The sequence below is a fragment of the Amblyomma mixtum genome, chromosome 4, assembly GCF_055824585.1.
Source record: "Amblyomma mixtum isolate Tamu chromosome 4, ASM5582458v1, whole genome shotgun sequence".
NCBI lineage: Eukaryota > Metazoa > Arthropoda > Arachnida > Ixodida > Ixodidae > Amblyomma > Amblyomma mixtum.
Window position 1 is genome coordinate 154,905,257 of NC_143015.1, and position 16,220 is coordinate 154,921,476.

The 16,220-nt window shown below is 46.7% G+C and overlaps 2 protein-coding genes across 2 annotated transcripts in view; one reads left to right on the plus strand and one right to left on the minus strand.

The window, feature by feature from the left end:
* LOC149348865 (arf-GAP with dual PH domain-containing protein 1-like) overlaps nt 1-558 on the minus strand; it is a 48,729-nt gene extending 48,171 nt beyond the window's left edge. Inside the window, exon 1 of the mRNA XM_089540974.1 lies at nt 342-558. Within this exon, the coding sequence (XP_089397100.1) occupies nt 342-475 (134 nt within the window). The 5' untranslated portion in view covers nt 476-558. The remainder of the gene's footprint in view (nt 1-341) is intronic.
* Csas (CMP-sialic acid synthase) lies at nt 534-10,638 on the plus strand. Its single transcript, XM_089540973.1, has 6 exons — nt 534-892; nt 1,494-1,646; nt 2,463-2,615; nt 5,002-5,140; nt 6,285-9,600; nt 10,317-10,638. The coding sequence occupies exons 1-5, from the start codon at nt 739-741 to the stop codon at nt 6,421-6,423; spliced, it is 738 nt and encodes a 245-aa protein (XP_089397099.1). The 5' UTR covers nt 534-738; the 3' UTR covers nt 6,424-9,600; nt 10,317-10,638.
* Nucleotides 10,639-16,220: the final 5,582 nt, after the last annotated feature.

The following is a 16,220-nucleotide window of genomic DNA, read 5'->3' on the forward strand; positions in this document are numbered from 1 at the left end:
AGGACATTTCCGTGTCCATTTTCGGTCGGTAAGCTGCACGTAAAACTTGGTCCCGGGTGAATAACCTCACCGGCGTACCGCAAAATTCAGCTTTGCTCACTGCCGCTCCAGCGAGTCGCTGTCGCGCGCCGCCTTCTCACTCTGGACGCGCGCGCTGCCGCTAGTTATGCGCTAGTTAGATCTGCATGGTGCCTATCAGAAAAAGTCGGCGCTGCAGTCGCTAACCGTGCGGTAGAAGTCGGAAACACGCATTACTATGTGTTATACCAGATTACTGCTTGATAAGAAAAGGTATTGAGGAGCTGACACTACAATCGACGCGGAATTGCTACGAAGCAGACCTTTTTAGGCTTCTGGTGCGTTGTGGGTGGTGCAGTCTAAGCGTTTTCAGTCTTTGAAGAAGCGTCGCGCCTCTCGCGGCCGGTTTCGTCGACGCTTGGCCGCTGCTGCAGCCGTGCTCGCCCACTTTCTTCATTTCGAGGAGGGCGAGGCCGCGTCGTCCCGTCACGTGACCCGTCCCACTTCCGGGATGCAGCTGCAGCAGCGGTGTAGTAGCGGTAGTGGGGGGTAGCTTTCACTTCCGGCAGTCGCAGCCTCCCGCTTCCTCCCCGCCGCCGTAGCATCCTCCGCAGCCGCGGGTGATGGCAGGGAAGCCGATATCCTGTTTACCCGTGGGCGGCCCGACGCCGCCGCAGCTGATCAGCGGCCGATCGTGACACGGCCGGGCATGCGGCCGCCATGGAGGCTGACCGAACAGCAGCGAAGAAAATGCGCGTGGCCGGCCTGGTGCTCGCGCGAGGCGGTAGCGAAGCCGTGAAGAAGAAGAACGCCCGGCTGGTTTGCGGCTTGCCTTTGTTGTCCTGGGTACTACGCCCGATGAAGCACTGCAAGAGTACGTACTACGACTCCCACTCGCGTGTGGGTCCGTAGCTGCTGCTTTTCCCCGGCCAGAATGTTGCCTCGATCTCTCATTTTTCTGCATGTGCTGGGCCCGTTTCGATACAGGGAAGTAAAAAATTGTTACCGTTTATACTGCCGCGGTGCCCGCCTTCAGCTTCATGGAGGAGCTATAGCTCGATCGCTAAAAAGATACCGCGCGGTTGAAAGTGGGTCTAGCGGAGAAATCGCATAGAATGCGCGTACTTCTCTAAAATATCCATTAGAGCCCCATGATTATGCGCGATCTAAGGTGCTTCTTTGTCCGAGAGGCCTGTGGGCGCTTTCGGGGGCTAAACTTCATTACTGGCATGGCGCGCGAGCGGCGGCCTGGTTCTTTTTTCTTTTGCGTCAGCGGCACGCGGTTTAACGAGTCGCTATTTTTACACGATCGGAAAGGCTGGTAAAAAAAGAAACGCTGGGCCTGCCGTTAGTTAACGAAGTAAGTGGCTCCAGTCGATGCAAAAAAGTGTCGCGCGCTTTCTCCTAAGCGCTCAGTGGATGGAAGTATACGTAATGGTTAATGACTGTTAATTATCTCTTCCCTCTGCGTGCAGCGCTCGACGAAATCTGGGTGTCAACCGACGATCAAGAAATTGAGGACATCGCCGCGACCGAGTCTTGCAGCGTCGTTCGGCGATCCGAGGAGTTTGCTCAGAGCGACTCGCCTGCAGTGCTCGCCGTTCAAGAGTTTACCCGCGAAGTTCAAGGTGCGATCCTGAATATTGCATTTACTTGTAATAAATCTTCACTAAACAGCTGTCATAGTTTCGAAATTAAAGTTCATATATCTCCTCTCTCACGGTCGTTTTGATTTAGAAGTAAGGAGCGCGTTTATAATGCACTTCATGTTAGCGGGGCCAAATCTTCAGTTCGAATTAACCGGAAATTCGAACTAAGCGAGTTTGAATTAAGGCAAGACTACTGAATTACATTGTCACTCTACATGCATGCTTCATTAGATAATTAGATGCTTCAGAATAGATAATTGTTTATAATTGATATAGGTAATAACCCTTTACTGCCAGGTATCGCGGATTTGTGACATAATGATTGCACACCTATTGGATACAAAGCTTGATGTCGGTGTGTTCTCAGCAGCCAGGGCTTTCCGGTCAAAATGTTTGGTATCATTGTGAGCAAGCGGTGTGGAGAAAAAGGGGTGCAAATGTGTGGCTTCCAGTCAGTGTTCAGCAATTCCTTATCTCATTTTCTGGCAGTTGTTGCAAGGAAAACAGAAAGACGTTTGTCTAATAAAAAAATTGTTTACTGTCTCTGGGCCTATGGGTTGGCTTGTTTGCTTCGGTTTGGCACATCGATTGAGATGCATCTATTATGAGATTGTGCGTACTAAAAATCCAAGATATTTTATGATGCTAAGTGGAATGGAAACAGATTGCCTGTGTGGCTGTGTATATTATTGCCCACCGCAAGTACACAAGACTAGTGAAGCAGATTCCGCATGAAATCGAATTGTGTCTACTGTTATTTTTTAGTGACGTATATCTGAATTTTTTTCCTTGCAGGTATTGATGTGGTTGCCTTAGTCCAATGTACCTCTCCATGTCTAGTGCCATCGTACCTAGATGAAGCTGTCAACCTGGTGACTTCAGACAAATACGACTCTGTTTTCTCGGTCACTCGTGATTACAAGTGGCGGTGGACAGAGCTCTCAGAAGGTATACTAATCTCAGTTACATTTCTTGCAGTACATTTTCACTGCCTGCCCATAAATGTTTCACTAGGAGTAAAAATTTACTTGCAAGTTGCCTTGAACCTTATCAGAATCGGCTAGAGGCAAGGCATGAGAAGTGCTTAGCGGAAAGTACTCTGTTATAGACAAGTATGGAAGTGCCTATTATGTCTATTGCATGTAGTATCGATGAAACTGTATGCCAGACTGGAGCATGCCAGCGTACTGCCCTGTAATGGCATTCTCTTGTATTCTATCTTGTTGTTCTGTGGAAGTTTTTTTGCATATTGAAAAATAAATAGCCCCCATTGTCCAGCATCTACCATATATACCAGGGTTCTCGAGCTTATTGTGCCATGAGGGCTGCATTGACAAACTTTTGATCATTTTGGCGCATTAGTTCTCATCAGCTTGTTCCTCAGTTTCGCGCCGTTGTCGTTGGTGGCGTCCGGAGACCCACTTTTCAATTGCCACCTGCTTTGGCAGGTGGCCAAGTGGATATAGATAAATACCCCCCTCCTTAGAGGAGGCAGATGGGAAGGAGAGAGGAAAGATGGAGAGAGAAAAATGGAGAGGGTGGAATGCCACGGGTGGTCTAGTGACTTGTTTTTTGCATATTGAAAAATAAATAGCCCCATTGTCCAGCATCTACCATATATACCAGGGTTCTCGAGCTTATCATGCCATGAGGGCTGCATTGACAAACTTTTGACTCCCAGGAGCAGTTGCCAGAGAGGGGACAGGGGAGGGGTTCGAAAAAGAAAAGCAAAAACGAGAAAAGTGGGGTAAAGTACATTCTGTCACAAAAAAAAAATCAAAGCAAATAAATTGGATGCGCTGGCAAAGAGAGTGACTAGTAAGCTAGAAATTAATTTTTTTCTTCATTTTCAATTCATTTTTTCTTTTTTCATGAAGCTTCAGTCTCTTATCACTACAGGATGTTGAAGAATTGTCATTAGAGGATTGAAAAAAAGGAACGGGTGACCTTCTGGAACAAAGGATGCATATTTGAGAGCCGTGGTTTTTAATTCGCATACACAGGCAAATGCATCTCCAACTTTAATTACTGAAATTTGAAAAAAAAATTTCATTTGTCTGCAGCTTAAGTTTTCACTGCGCTTAGTAAGAGCACCTTCCAAGATAGCACCAATTTCTTGTGCATTCATTATTACTCATGATGCAATTTTTATGCAAGTAAATACGGTAGCTTGGATATCTTGAGTGCAGCTTTTTGAGCTATTTGTGTTATGCTGGTGCCGGTAACTTTTCCCATGTTAACTTTTTGCATATCGCATTCGTCTTGCAACAACCAGAGTGAACATACAGGGCATTTGAATGTTCTTGATGTAGCTGTTCGCTCACCTTGAACCTTTTTTTTTTTTAATGTCCATGTCCCGGACAACATACCCCTTAGCTGAGCTCCGACTCCCGTATCTGTCTGAATAAATTTCAATTCTGTTTGGACATAAAACACAGCTGGCAGTACAACATGTCCACAAGGCATGAGAAAAGGAGGCCTTAACCCTTTGAGGGTCGGATTATTTTGAAGAAAACTTTCCCAGGTGGTCAAATTACTTTATTGCGGATCTTAAATCTACTAAATGTATATAATCGAGAATAAATAGGAAAAAAAAATTAGGAACAGTACTTTGGTGACAGCATCACTCACAACTGGAAAATGTTCAATAGAATTTCACGACCGATGGTGATAAACAAGCTAAGAGCAGCACCAATAAAGATAGAAATCAACTTCCGCCGCCTCTGCAAAACAGTGCCCACAAAGAGAAAACACGTTTCGCGCGACTCCGTTGCGATCCCGCGGCGGAATCGAAACCGCGTAGGCGCGTTGCCACAGAGGGCGAGAATACCTCGTGAGCAACGGTGATAAGCAAGCTAAGAGCAGCGCCAATAAAGATAGAAATCAACTTCGGCAGCCCCTGCAAGATAGTGCTGACAAAAAGAAAACTGAAATTTCGCGCGACTCCGTTGCGATCACACGGCGAAACCAGAACTACAAAAGGGGTGTTGCCGCAGTCTGTGCCGCCGCGCTAAAGCTAGACATAAGTTCTGCTTATCTCCGTAAGAAGGCAGCACAAAATTCAAACACTTCTTGTAAGTCCTAAGAGGTGGCAGCACCCCCCAGTGAGCACGCATTGTTCTTTTGGCGCAAAATTTCAAACGGAAGATCGAAACCGTACCCGTAAGGCAAAGTCTTTACCTTGCGGGACAGAAAACCGCCGCCGTACATATACGGCAAAAACCTTCAAAGGGTTAATGCCTTCTCTCGACTAAGCCACTCTAAAACTTGGGATCATCCTGCGTGCCTCATTGTGTAGCTACCCTTGGCTTAATGGACGTTCGCGCTTTTCCAGATGGCACGACACGACCCCTCAACTTTGACCCTGCGCAACGTCTGTGCCGTCAGGAGTGGGCAGGAGAGATTGTTGAATCTGGTCACTTCTACGTCACACGAGCAGAGTACATTCAAGATGGCCTCCTTCAAGGAGGAAGGTGAGCCCTGCCTTAGGGATAGTCAGCTGGATTGCACAAATTCGGCCGCCGTCAGCACCTGCCATGAGTAGAGGAGGACCATTTCTGCATATATGGATGTGCCACGCTTTTGCACTGTATACAAATGTTGTAAACATTCACTTTCATTCATTTTTTTGGCCTGCACAAGATGCGATGAAAGGTTCATTTTTGCCAGGCATTTTACCCTGGATTACCCTTTACAAGCTGAGTGCCAGGTCTGCAGAAAGCTTGTACCCAGTGGAAAATTAGTGGGTACCTGATGGTGGTAAGGGTCTAACCCTGCATCTCCTGCGTACGAGTTTGATGCTCAAACCACTGGGTTCCCGCTGTAGTCGCGCTGTAAATTTTAGAGCCAAATTGGCATCAAACTGGCAGAGGACAGGGTTAATTGGAGAGACATGGGAGAGGCCTTTGCCCTGCAGTGGGCATAGTCAGGCTGATGATGATGATGAATTGAAGAGACATGGGAGAGGCCTTTGCCCTGCAGTGGGCGTAGTCAGGCTGGTGGTGAAGAATTGGAGAGACATGGGAGAGGCCTTTGCCCTGCAGTGGGCGTAGTCAGGCTGGTGGTGATGAATTGGAGAGACATGGGATAGGCCTTTGCCCTGCAGTGGGCGTAGTCGGGCTGATGATGACGATGATGAATTGGAGAGACACGGGAGAGGCCTTTGCCCTGCAGTGGGCGTAGTCAGGCTGATGATGACGATGATGAATTGGAGAGACACGGGAGAGGCCTTTGCCCTGCAGTGGGCGTAGTCAGGCTGGTGGTGATGAATTGGAGAGACACGGGAGAGGCCTTTGCCCTGCAGTGGGCGTAGTCGGGCTGATGATGACGATGATGAATTGGAGAGACACGGGAGAGGCCTTTGCCCTGCAGTGGGCGTAGTCAGGCTGATGATGACGATGATGAATTGGAGAGACACGGGAGAGGCCTTTGCCCTGCAGTGGGCGTAGTCAGGCTGGTGGTGATGAATTGGAGAGACATGGGAGAGGCCTTTGCCCTGCAGTGGGCGTAGTCGGGCTGATGATGACGATGATGAATTGGAGAGACACGGGAGAGGCCTTTGCCCTGCAGTGGGCGTAGTCAGGCTGATGATGATGATGATGTTTCTTTGCCTCGCAGGTGCGGCTACGTTGAACTGCCACAGTACCTGTGCCACGAAGTTGACACGGAGGATGACTTTCTGATCGTTGAACAGAAACTGCAGAAGTACGGCTTCAAAGGCGACATTGTCCTCGACGCCCCTTCGGAGTTCCAGTAGTGTCGTCCCCCGTGTTTCTTGGCTGCCAAGGCCTCCCCACACTCCGATTTCTACGCACGTGTGTGTTGTAGCTGCCCCGATGAACTCATAGTGTCACTTGCAGTGGGTTTTTCTGTCTAAAAAGGCAGGCGACGGATCACGGGCTTTGTTCACAGTACTCTGTGGGCTGAGTTGCACTGGGCCTCCTTTGGTTTTGTCGACTTGAGGTCACAATCTTATGTTGCTGCCTTAATGTTTCTTGAGAAGAAACTGACAGTTGTGCCATCTAGTGGGTAATGTAGAAAGATAAACCTGAAGATCAGTTACAGACGCGAGAGAAAGAATGTGTGTGGTAGATAGTACTTCAGCAGTTTGTTTTGCCCGCTTTTTATACCACCGCAAGGATTCAAGTATAATTAAAGAAATGTGCTTAAAATTTCTTGCACCTGCGAGAGATTTGGAGCCTGAGGATATTGCTTACAACATTTTGCAGTAGTATGGTGGCAGGGATGGCAAACAGAAAAGTTGAATGTGAAAAGTGAATGTAGTTTGTGTGAGCACCCAGCATTTTTAGTCACAAGTGCTGGGTGCAGCTTAGCGTTAAACAACGTTAAAGATACAAATATGGTTGTGCCATTATCTAGAGCTCTCAACAAAAGGGGCAGATTTTTAGTATTTACACTTCAAGGTTACTACCGTTATTTACAAACAAAATGTGGAGTGAGAAATCTTCAATGCATGGATGCTTTTATTGAAAAATGAAGTAAACTAACACAACAAGCTGGCAGTGGCTCTTTAAGGTACACAGAAATGAATTTCAGTAGTTCCTGTATACTGCAGAATAAGTTGTGAAAGACTATTAGTGCTTCGGCCAAGTTCAGCAGGCTTTATTTGCTCACGAAATGGAGAAAACTGTTAGGTGCCTCCATTGGTGCTTGTACGTGATGCAGCTAACTGATGCGTGCCATTATGGTCATGCTGGGTTAACCAGTGGGCCGCACCATCGGCAATGTGAACGCAACCAAGCTCACGATACAGGCTTGTATACAGCTTGTATCTTGGTGAATTCCACATGGAACTCTCTCGGTCTAATGACGTCATGGTTGACGTCGCAAGTCATATTAGAATGCTTTTGTCATCAAGGAAATGTCTTAAAGGGACACTGAGGAGAAATTGAAGTTGACTTGCATAGACAGAATACCAGCTCCTGATTACAAAAACGCCACTCATACTGACAACAAAACTCTTGTAACGTAGAAAAGAGCAAGCACCAAAATACAGGTATCGCCGCCACAGGCCAAACTCGCAAGTACAAGCGTGATGAGGTCATAGGACAAAACAGTGTTGCTAGAACGAATGGTTCTAGCAACACCAGGAACCGAGAAGCCATGAATCACTGAGGCGCAGCCAATGCATGCGCAAATCTCCTTGACGTCGCCAGATGGCGCCACGTGCCCGGCAGCTACGTGCACTCCTGAAGCATCGGGACAAATCAGCGCCTGTTTTCCGGCGGTAGGCGGGCTCCCGGTATTCTGCTAGCGGTAACAAGGTACACGGTATGCTAAAGGTGTCTATTTTCGAGAACTTCGTTGACGACTTCGAGAACGAGATCCATCGTAACGCTGGCAAAACGCCAGTGCAAACGTAATCAAAGCGACTGTAGCGACGGCCGCAATAGCCGATAGATGCCTCCAACATGCGGCCGGCGGTAGCTTTCTTTTCGGCTGCTGCCAGGCCGCACTGCTGGCCGCCAGAAATCACGGAGTCTGCGCTACGTCATGCACACGTCATGTTTCACGTCTCTTAGTCCTGTGTCGTCATAGGAGAATCCCAAGTTTGAATCAGAGCGGCGGGAAAAACTTTTTCAACTTCGAATCCAAATTTCTTAGAAATAAATGCATCTTTCGCTGCCGGCCAAGTGGCAACAAAGCCATGACATGCCGAACTATCGGATTTTACGATAAAAAAAATATTAATAGTGCTCTCCTCAGTGTTCCTTTAAATATGCACAAAAATAAGTGAGCATGTTTTGAAAACTCTGAACTCCGGTTTCTGGATTTAGTACTTCAGTGTTTCTTTAAGCTGGCATCAGTAGCTACGTAGGCTGTCATACTGATGCTTCAATTGAGTGATTGTATAGCTGTCTGATTTTTACCTTGGCGACAAATCAATGCTTGACATCTCACATGGCGTCCTAATAGTATGGGAAGCCTTAAACACTGCCCTAAAGTTGTACACTGAATGCTGTGGTGAAGCCAAATTTGCTTGTCAGTGGCCTGTCAAAACCACAGCTTGACACAAATGCTAGTCTTTTTATGTTAGTGTATATTTATATTAATTTAAAACGGTCTTAAGGCACACATTTTTAAATTATTTTCGCTGTGAATGTGAGAGCTCATAATCAGTGCTTGTGGTCAGACATGGCTGGCTATCAAATGGCGTGCATAATGTTCTATAATTAGCATTTATGCATGTAAAAATCTCCAGTAGCACAGCTTTTGGGGTCAGGGTAAATATATTTACCGGTGGCAAGCTTGGTTCTTATTAGCGAGGGGCGCTTCTTTCGAACCCTCGAGGCAGCGCATCTTTACACTGTGCTGCAGTGTTCATGTGTGCTTGTAGAAAAGAATCTGCTGCGAGAATTGTACGCAGACATGTGTTGAGCCTTCAGTAGGGTTGGACAGTATAGTTCATTCTTTGAGTCGGTTCAGGCTATACTAAGCTCATGAACTGTTCTATTTCCATCTCTTGAAATGTATGTTTCAATACGGTTTGAACAGTGAATTCTCCCACTTTCTTTAATCACTGACGTGCAAAAGATGCACTGTTGAGAAGCAGTAGTTTACCTTTTGCGAATTATAATTTATAAAGAACTTTAGTAATTTTGTGCGTGCCATATGGCTACCATCATTCTTAGAGTGCATCTTGGCAGGTTTTTGCAGTTTCTGCGACATTTCAGAGTCGCTGTGAAGTGGTCAAATGAATGGAGTGGAATCCGAGAAGGCTTTGTGACGTTATGCTGCCCTGTAGTGTAATGCCTGTCATTTTTGCAGTACACCCATGTCAGCACAATACTATTTATTCCACATTGCCATTGATTCATTCGCTTCAACCGCTGTTGTTCTGCAAAATGGCTCCGCACAGCATTAGGCAATACTACAGTCAACTAGACCATGAAAGTCATCTCGTACTCATGCAGTAAAGTAAGGAATTGGAATCTGGCATTAGAGCCAGTCCTCACTGTGGTGTGAGCCATAGAGTTTCTTACTATTACCTAGAGGGAAAGATGGCAGCCCGTCTATGGGAGTTTGCATGGAGACCCCTCGTGACCACTTCAGCTACCATGGGCGCTCAAAGCATCATGGGGCGGTGAGCTACTTGTTGCAGAACTGCAACTTTTGGCCAAAAAATAATGCAAAAATAAACGCTATTCGATAATCAAAAATGTGCTAATATTAAATATCCTGTCTGTAAATTGCAACAAACGAGCAGAAAAACATTTAAGTGCAAAGTTCGCCCAAAATAAGGGATGGCTAGCTCTCCTATTGGCCAAGTAATGAACACTACAAAAACTAATATTTCGTAATTAACAGGATTACTTTTAAAAGCAAATATGTTTTCAAAAAAAATGTTGCTTAAACACTATAAGAGGTTTTTAAAGGTATTTTAGAAAAGTGAAACCTTTTATTGGCGTCGTGTGTTGTCGCGTTTTCACTACTATGGCTTTTGCACACTGCGTTCGCGCGAAAGTCGTCTGTGCACACACGAACAACGTTTTCGGAATGAAACATCTTAGTAGTGCCACTCCGTGTTCCCGAAAAACTACGACTGTCTCGCAACAAGTAGCTCACCGCCCCATGATGCTTTGGGCGTCCATGGTGGCTGAAGTGCAGCGCCGCCAGCTTTCCCTCTAGGTAATAGTAAGAAACTCTATGGTGTGAGCAGTGCATTACTGTCATTCTAAACTGTTCATCATCAGGAAAGGGTGTTGTTTTTCCCCTCCGTCTTCTGTGTTGCCCACTGTACATGCACCGGCCGTTTTGAATATCTGAACCGCTTGCAGTTCTCTCCGTTGTGAATTGTGCTCACTGTACCATGCCCACAATCTTCACTTGTCCTTGCGTCAGAAGGCCTGCAATAGGTCCTGCTCCAGCGTGGCAGATTAATAGGCGTACGCGCTTTCATGAAATAAAAAGAAGTCATCTGTGCAGGCCAAATAAAGAGGTTAAAAGACAAGCTTTGGTTTCTTTTTTGTGTGTGTGTGGCAGAAGTGCATTGAATGCAGTGGTGTTCCTGCTTCTGTGGAGGTCACTTGTATTCAGTCTCTCGGCAACCTGCAGTGTGTAAACTACAATATATGGATTTTTTTTTCACAGCGATGTAGTGGTGCAGACTTGTGCCAGACCAGTTAGGTTGCTGATAAACTAGCACAACAACGAGATGGGGACGCACACCTGCCATTGTTTGGTTTATGGGGCTTCAATGTCCCAAAGCGACTCGGGCTACGAGGGACACTGTAGTAAAGGGCTCCGGAAATTTCGATCGCCTGCGCTTCTTTAATGCGCACTGACATCGCACAGTACACGGGCCTCTACAATTTCGCCTCCACTGGAATTCGACTGCCGCGGCCGGGAGCGAACCCACGTCTTTTGGGTCAGCAGCCGAGCGCCATAACCACTGAGCCACCATGGCGGCTACACCTGCCATTGTGTATGCATAGCAGGCACCAGGTTTGTCCATGGTCCGGCATGTATAAGCCTAATGTAGTACGTCTCCAATACACTAGAATTTAGCTCAGAGTTCTGGCATACTTGACAAGTTCTTGTTTAGACATCAGCACCAGATCATGGACCGCACATGGCTGCTTTAGTCTGCACTGGCGGCCACAAACTACAGGTTTGTCACGTGGTGGTCATCATTCGAAGCAATAGTCTGAAAATGCAGCTCGGTGGTAGCAATAGTGACACATGCACACTACACTTGGAATCGGAACACCACCGTTTGTTGGTCGTGTTCTATTGCATACCTGTGCAGCCATTCTTTTTGAACAAGGTATGTTGCTGTGCAAGTCGGCTTGCACGGGTTTCGTCCTTTCCACATGGCTGCAGCTTCCATGAGACTTCCCTTCCCCCCCTCACCAGGATACATAATGGTTTTTTCGCTACCCATGTAGAGCTAGCACATGGAAACGATTTCTCTCTCCACTTTGCCACCCTGTTCATCTCCCCTCTCCACTGAGGGCCAGCTGCCAACCTCTCTCTCCACCTGCCAACCATGACAGGTGAAGGCTTTGCCACCCTCTTCGTCTTATCTCTCCACTGAGGGCCAGCTGACCTCTCTCTCCACTTTGCCACCTGCCAACCGCGACAGGTGGAAGCTTTTCTATCCTCATCTCCAATGAAGGCCAACTGCCAACCTCTCTCTCCACTTGCCACCTGCCAACCGTGACAGGTGAAGGCTTCACCAGAACACACAATGGCTTTTTTGCTAGTGACCCACATAGTACTAGCACATGAAAAGGAAGATTTCCCTCTCTCCACTTTGCCACCGGTCGCTTGTCATCCTCTTCATTCCCCTCTCCAATGAAGGCCAGCTGCCAACCTCTCTTTCCACTTGCCACCTGCCAACCGCGACAGGTGGAAGCTTTTCCATCCTCATCTCCAATGAAGGCCAGCTGCCAACCTCTCCACTTGCCACCTGCCAACCGTGACAAGTGAAGGCTTCACCAGAACACACAATGGCTTTTTTGCTAGTGACCCACATAGTACTAGCACATGGAAAGGAAGATTTCCCTCTCTCCACTTTGCCACCGGTCGCTTGTCATCCTCTTCATTCCCCTCTCCAATGAAGGCCAGCTGCCAACCTCTCTCTCCACTCTCCACCTGCCAATCGTGGCAGGTGAAGGCATCATCTGCAGACAGGACGGCTTTTGTCGCTAACGAGGCACAGATAGTGCAAGTGGACTAAAATTTTAATACCGACAACCCATGTCCTGGTTGTTGTTCATACTCCACACAAGTTCATTTGTTTCAGTGCTTTGACCTAGAAGTGCAATTCGCCCATGAAATGAAAGCCTGTGGCTTCACTGCACGCATCGAATAACTGGCACTGAGGCAAATCTCAGCAGCTTGAAAGCAATGAGTGGTGCGTCACTCCCCCCATTGCTGAAGTTTTCCTTTGTGAAATGCATTCGCAAACTCGCAAGCCAAAACAAAATTGACACAAATGTGTATTGAAAGCAATTCAGCAGCAGTTTCAGAAATATTTTGTTGCATTATGTGCTGTTAAATTTTATGGGCACTGGCGGTACTCTGCAAAAATAAGAAATATACCTCCAATACAATGACTACAGCAAAGAGTGCAGAACAGTAAAACGGATCGTCAAGATTGCGGCTACAAAAAGCATTAAGCTGGAACAAATAGGGCACCTTACAATTATTACCGCTTTGCAAGTTGGGATGACATCTTACTTGCATTTTATGACACTAACCTGCTGGAGTGGCTCCGTGGTGGTGCTGTTTGGCTTCCGATCCCGAGGTCGCCGGTTTGATCTTGGCCGTGGCACCTGTATTGCGATCGAGATGATATACGAGAACACTATGTGCCGTGAATTATTCATGTTCACCGAATATACCTGGTAGAAGCTAACCCAGAGCCCTCCACTACAGCACTCCTTGTAGCATAATTTTCCGACACTGCTGCCACTGCAGTGCACTCCTTTTGCCTAGGCCTACCACAGCTGGTGGCTTTGAATAACTGCAGCTAAGCTACAATTCATATCCCCGGGAACCTTATCCCATTGTGCAATCTACAAGACGTGCCAAAGTGGTCACTCGAGTGCAATACAAGGTAGAGCGTAGTTTCAACAATGCATAAGTGGGGAATCTTCAAATTTTTCAGAGCACTCAGGATTAATGATGAAATTTTTATGCCGCTAGGGCCTGCTTGACCAAAAATTGCCACAACACAACACATTCTTAGTCTACTGAAGATGAGGTCAAAGACCCATTTCCTAAGCATTTCACCCCAAATAAGCCCAGCACCAGGCCAAGAGAAAGCTTGTACTCATTGTATCATAAGCAATTTGGGATTCAAGCGGCTTATATGATACGTCTGCTTCTGTCCTAGCACCAAACAACATCGGCATTGTATGCCGTAAGTGCAGAACACAGTGAGTCATATTTACTTGCATAACAAGCGCAGTTAAAAATTCACGGAAAACAGGAGAGGTGCTTTCAATATGTAGGCCAATATGTAAAAATTTATATTTTACAAACAGAATGACAGGTGTGCTCACTATGTAAGTAAATGGAACTTAACACATCTGGTCTCATGGTAAGTCAACGGCGGTACTATAGTAGGATGAAACTTAAAGGGACAGTGAGGAGAGCACTATTAATATTTTTTTTATAGCAAAATCCGATAGTTCGGCATTTCATGGCTTTGTTGCCACTTGGCCGGCAGCGAAAGATGCATTTATTTCCGAGAAATTTGGATTCGAAGTTGAAAAAGTTTTTCCCGCCGCCCTGATTCAAACTTGGCATTCTCCTATGACGACACAGGACTCAGTGACGCGAAACATGACGTGCACATGACGTAATGCAGACTCCGTGATTTCTGGCGGCCAGCAGAGCGGCCTAGGAGCAGCCGAAAAGAAAGCTACCGTCGGCTGCACATTGAAGGCATCTATCGGCTATTGCGGCCGTCGCTACAGTCGCTACGTTTGCACCGGCGTTTTGCCAGCGTTACGATGGATACCGTTCTCGAAGTTGTCAACTAAGTTCTCGCAAATAGACACCTTTAGCACAGCGTGTACCTTGTTACCGTTAGCGGAATACCGGGAGCCCGCCTAATGCCGGTTAGCAGGCGCTGATTGGTCCCGATGCTGCAGGCGCGCGCGTAGCTGCGGGCACGTGGCGCCACCTGGTGACGTCAAGGAGATTTGTGCATGCATTGGCTGCGCCTCAGTGATTTTTGGCTTCTCGTGTCCCAGTGTCACTAGAACCATTGGTTCTAGCAACACTGCTTTGTCCTATGACGTCATGACGCTTGTACTTGAGAGTTTGGCCTGTGGCGGCGCTACCTGTATTTTGGTTCTTGCTCTTTTCTATGTTGAAAGAGCTTTGTTGTCAGTATGAGTGGCGTTTTTGTAATCAGGAGCTGGTATCCTGTCGATACAAGCCAACTTCAATTTCTCCTCAGTGTCCGTTTAAAAAAACAGCAGTTGCTAACACTGGACCACGGTCCGCATAGTCCTGTATTACTCCCCTGGCTAATCGCAACTAAACGAAATCAGCTTTTTAATGCTAGACTATATCAAACAATCCACATATCAAAATGCTAGAGCTCATGTTTTTCTTGTGACAAGCTTCTTGTTTAGGTAACAAGAAACGTTTAACCAGCAGACTACTTTTCCGTCATGGAGGAACTCTGTGCGTAGAGGCTGAATGTGGGCGGAGCTTCGCTGCAGACTTAAGTTGTATTGAACTATAGATTGTCCATTTACAGCAAGCCATGTTGCATAGCCAAGTCACCACGTAAGCAGTCAAGACAGTGTACAATGACATGTGTGTATCTTTTTATTTCTTGCATCACACTACACCAACAAGGGCACTGACACCCAAGAAGGCTGAGCCCTTAATATATAATATGTACATTTGGGTAGGACAAGGGGAAAGGGAGAGAAAAAGTATTGCTCGCGCTCTCTGTCTAATAGCTTCCATCACCAAAAGCAAGCTGGTTTTCGCCACTGCCAAAAAGAAAAGGGGGAAAAAAGCACAGAAAAACCAGCTTGGGTTAGTGTTTCCAGCACTCGCAACAAAAAGGCCTGAGACCAGCTGTAGAAAGAAAAACGAAAGACATCTTGCGCATCTATACACTTGTGGATTGGGCAGCAAAGTGAAAAGAAATTACAAACTCGATCACGTAGGAACTCTACCTTAAATGTTTCAGAAATTTTAACAATTATAAGATGCCGAGAACCCCTTACCGAGTATAAACGAGACGGCACAGCCGCGTTGGTGAAGGCACTGTTTAAATACGCCCCAACTAGACTGTGGGTGTAAAAGGGGTGTAAAGGGGGTGTATCTGGGGTGTACAACCCCCTAGAAACTCCCCAACTAGAGGTTGCAGCCATTAATAATGTGCATTACAGGCGACTGCTATTTTACTCGTGTAAGCATTTAAAGGTGCAGTGAAGAGGAATCTGAACTCGTCTTTTTGCCGCGGGAACTCGATCTACACGTTCCGAGCATTCTTAGAAACTGCGACTTATTGCCCTGTATGGCCGATTTCCCAAATTAAATCGAATTAACGGCCGGCTCCCGCCCTTTTTTTTTAATTCTGCCTCGTATGGTGGACGGAGTCGACCAACGCGTGGAGTGCCTTTCACCCAGTCCCGTGGCGGCTTGCCGCTCTGCCATCGGCGGACTAATACGTAGTAGTCCGTAGTAGCAAATAGTCCGTGCGTATTTTTATTTCTGCGGGCTTATTTTGCGGCTACATTATCTGCGAATGAAACTATTTATTCATGGAAACCTAAAAAACACAAAATAAAGCGAAAGCAAAGCCTCCACGGAGCTGGCTGAAAGGAACTTCACACGTTGGTCGACTCCGCCCATCGTACGAGGCAGAATTAAAAAAAAAAGGGCGGGAGCCGGACGTTAATTCGATTTAATTAGGGAAATCGGCCATACAGGGCAATAAGTCGCAGTTTCTAAGAATGCTAGGAATGTGTAGATCGAGTTCCCGCAGCAAAAAGACGAGTTCAGAATCCTCTTCAGTGCACCTTTAACATCAATAAGAAATGAACAAAGAAA

Coding starts and splice junctions, on each gene's coding strand:
- Csas (XM_089540973.1), top strand. CDS start 739: ATGGAGGCTGACCGAACAGCAGCGAAGAAAATGCGCGTGGCCGGCCTG. Junction 893..1,493: donor CCCGATGAAGCACTGCAAGA/GTACGTACTACG, acceptor CTCTGCGTGCAG/CGCTCGACGAAATCTGGGTG. Junction 1,647..2,462: donor GTTTACCCGCGAAGTTCAAG/GTGCGATCCTGA, acceptor TTTTCCTTGCAG/GTATTGATGTGGTTGCCTTA.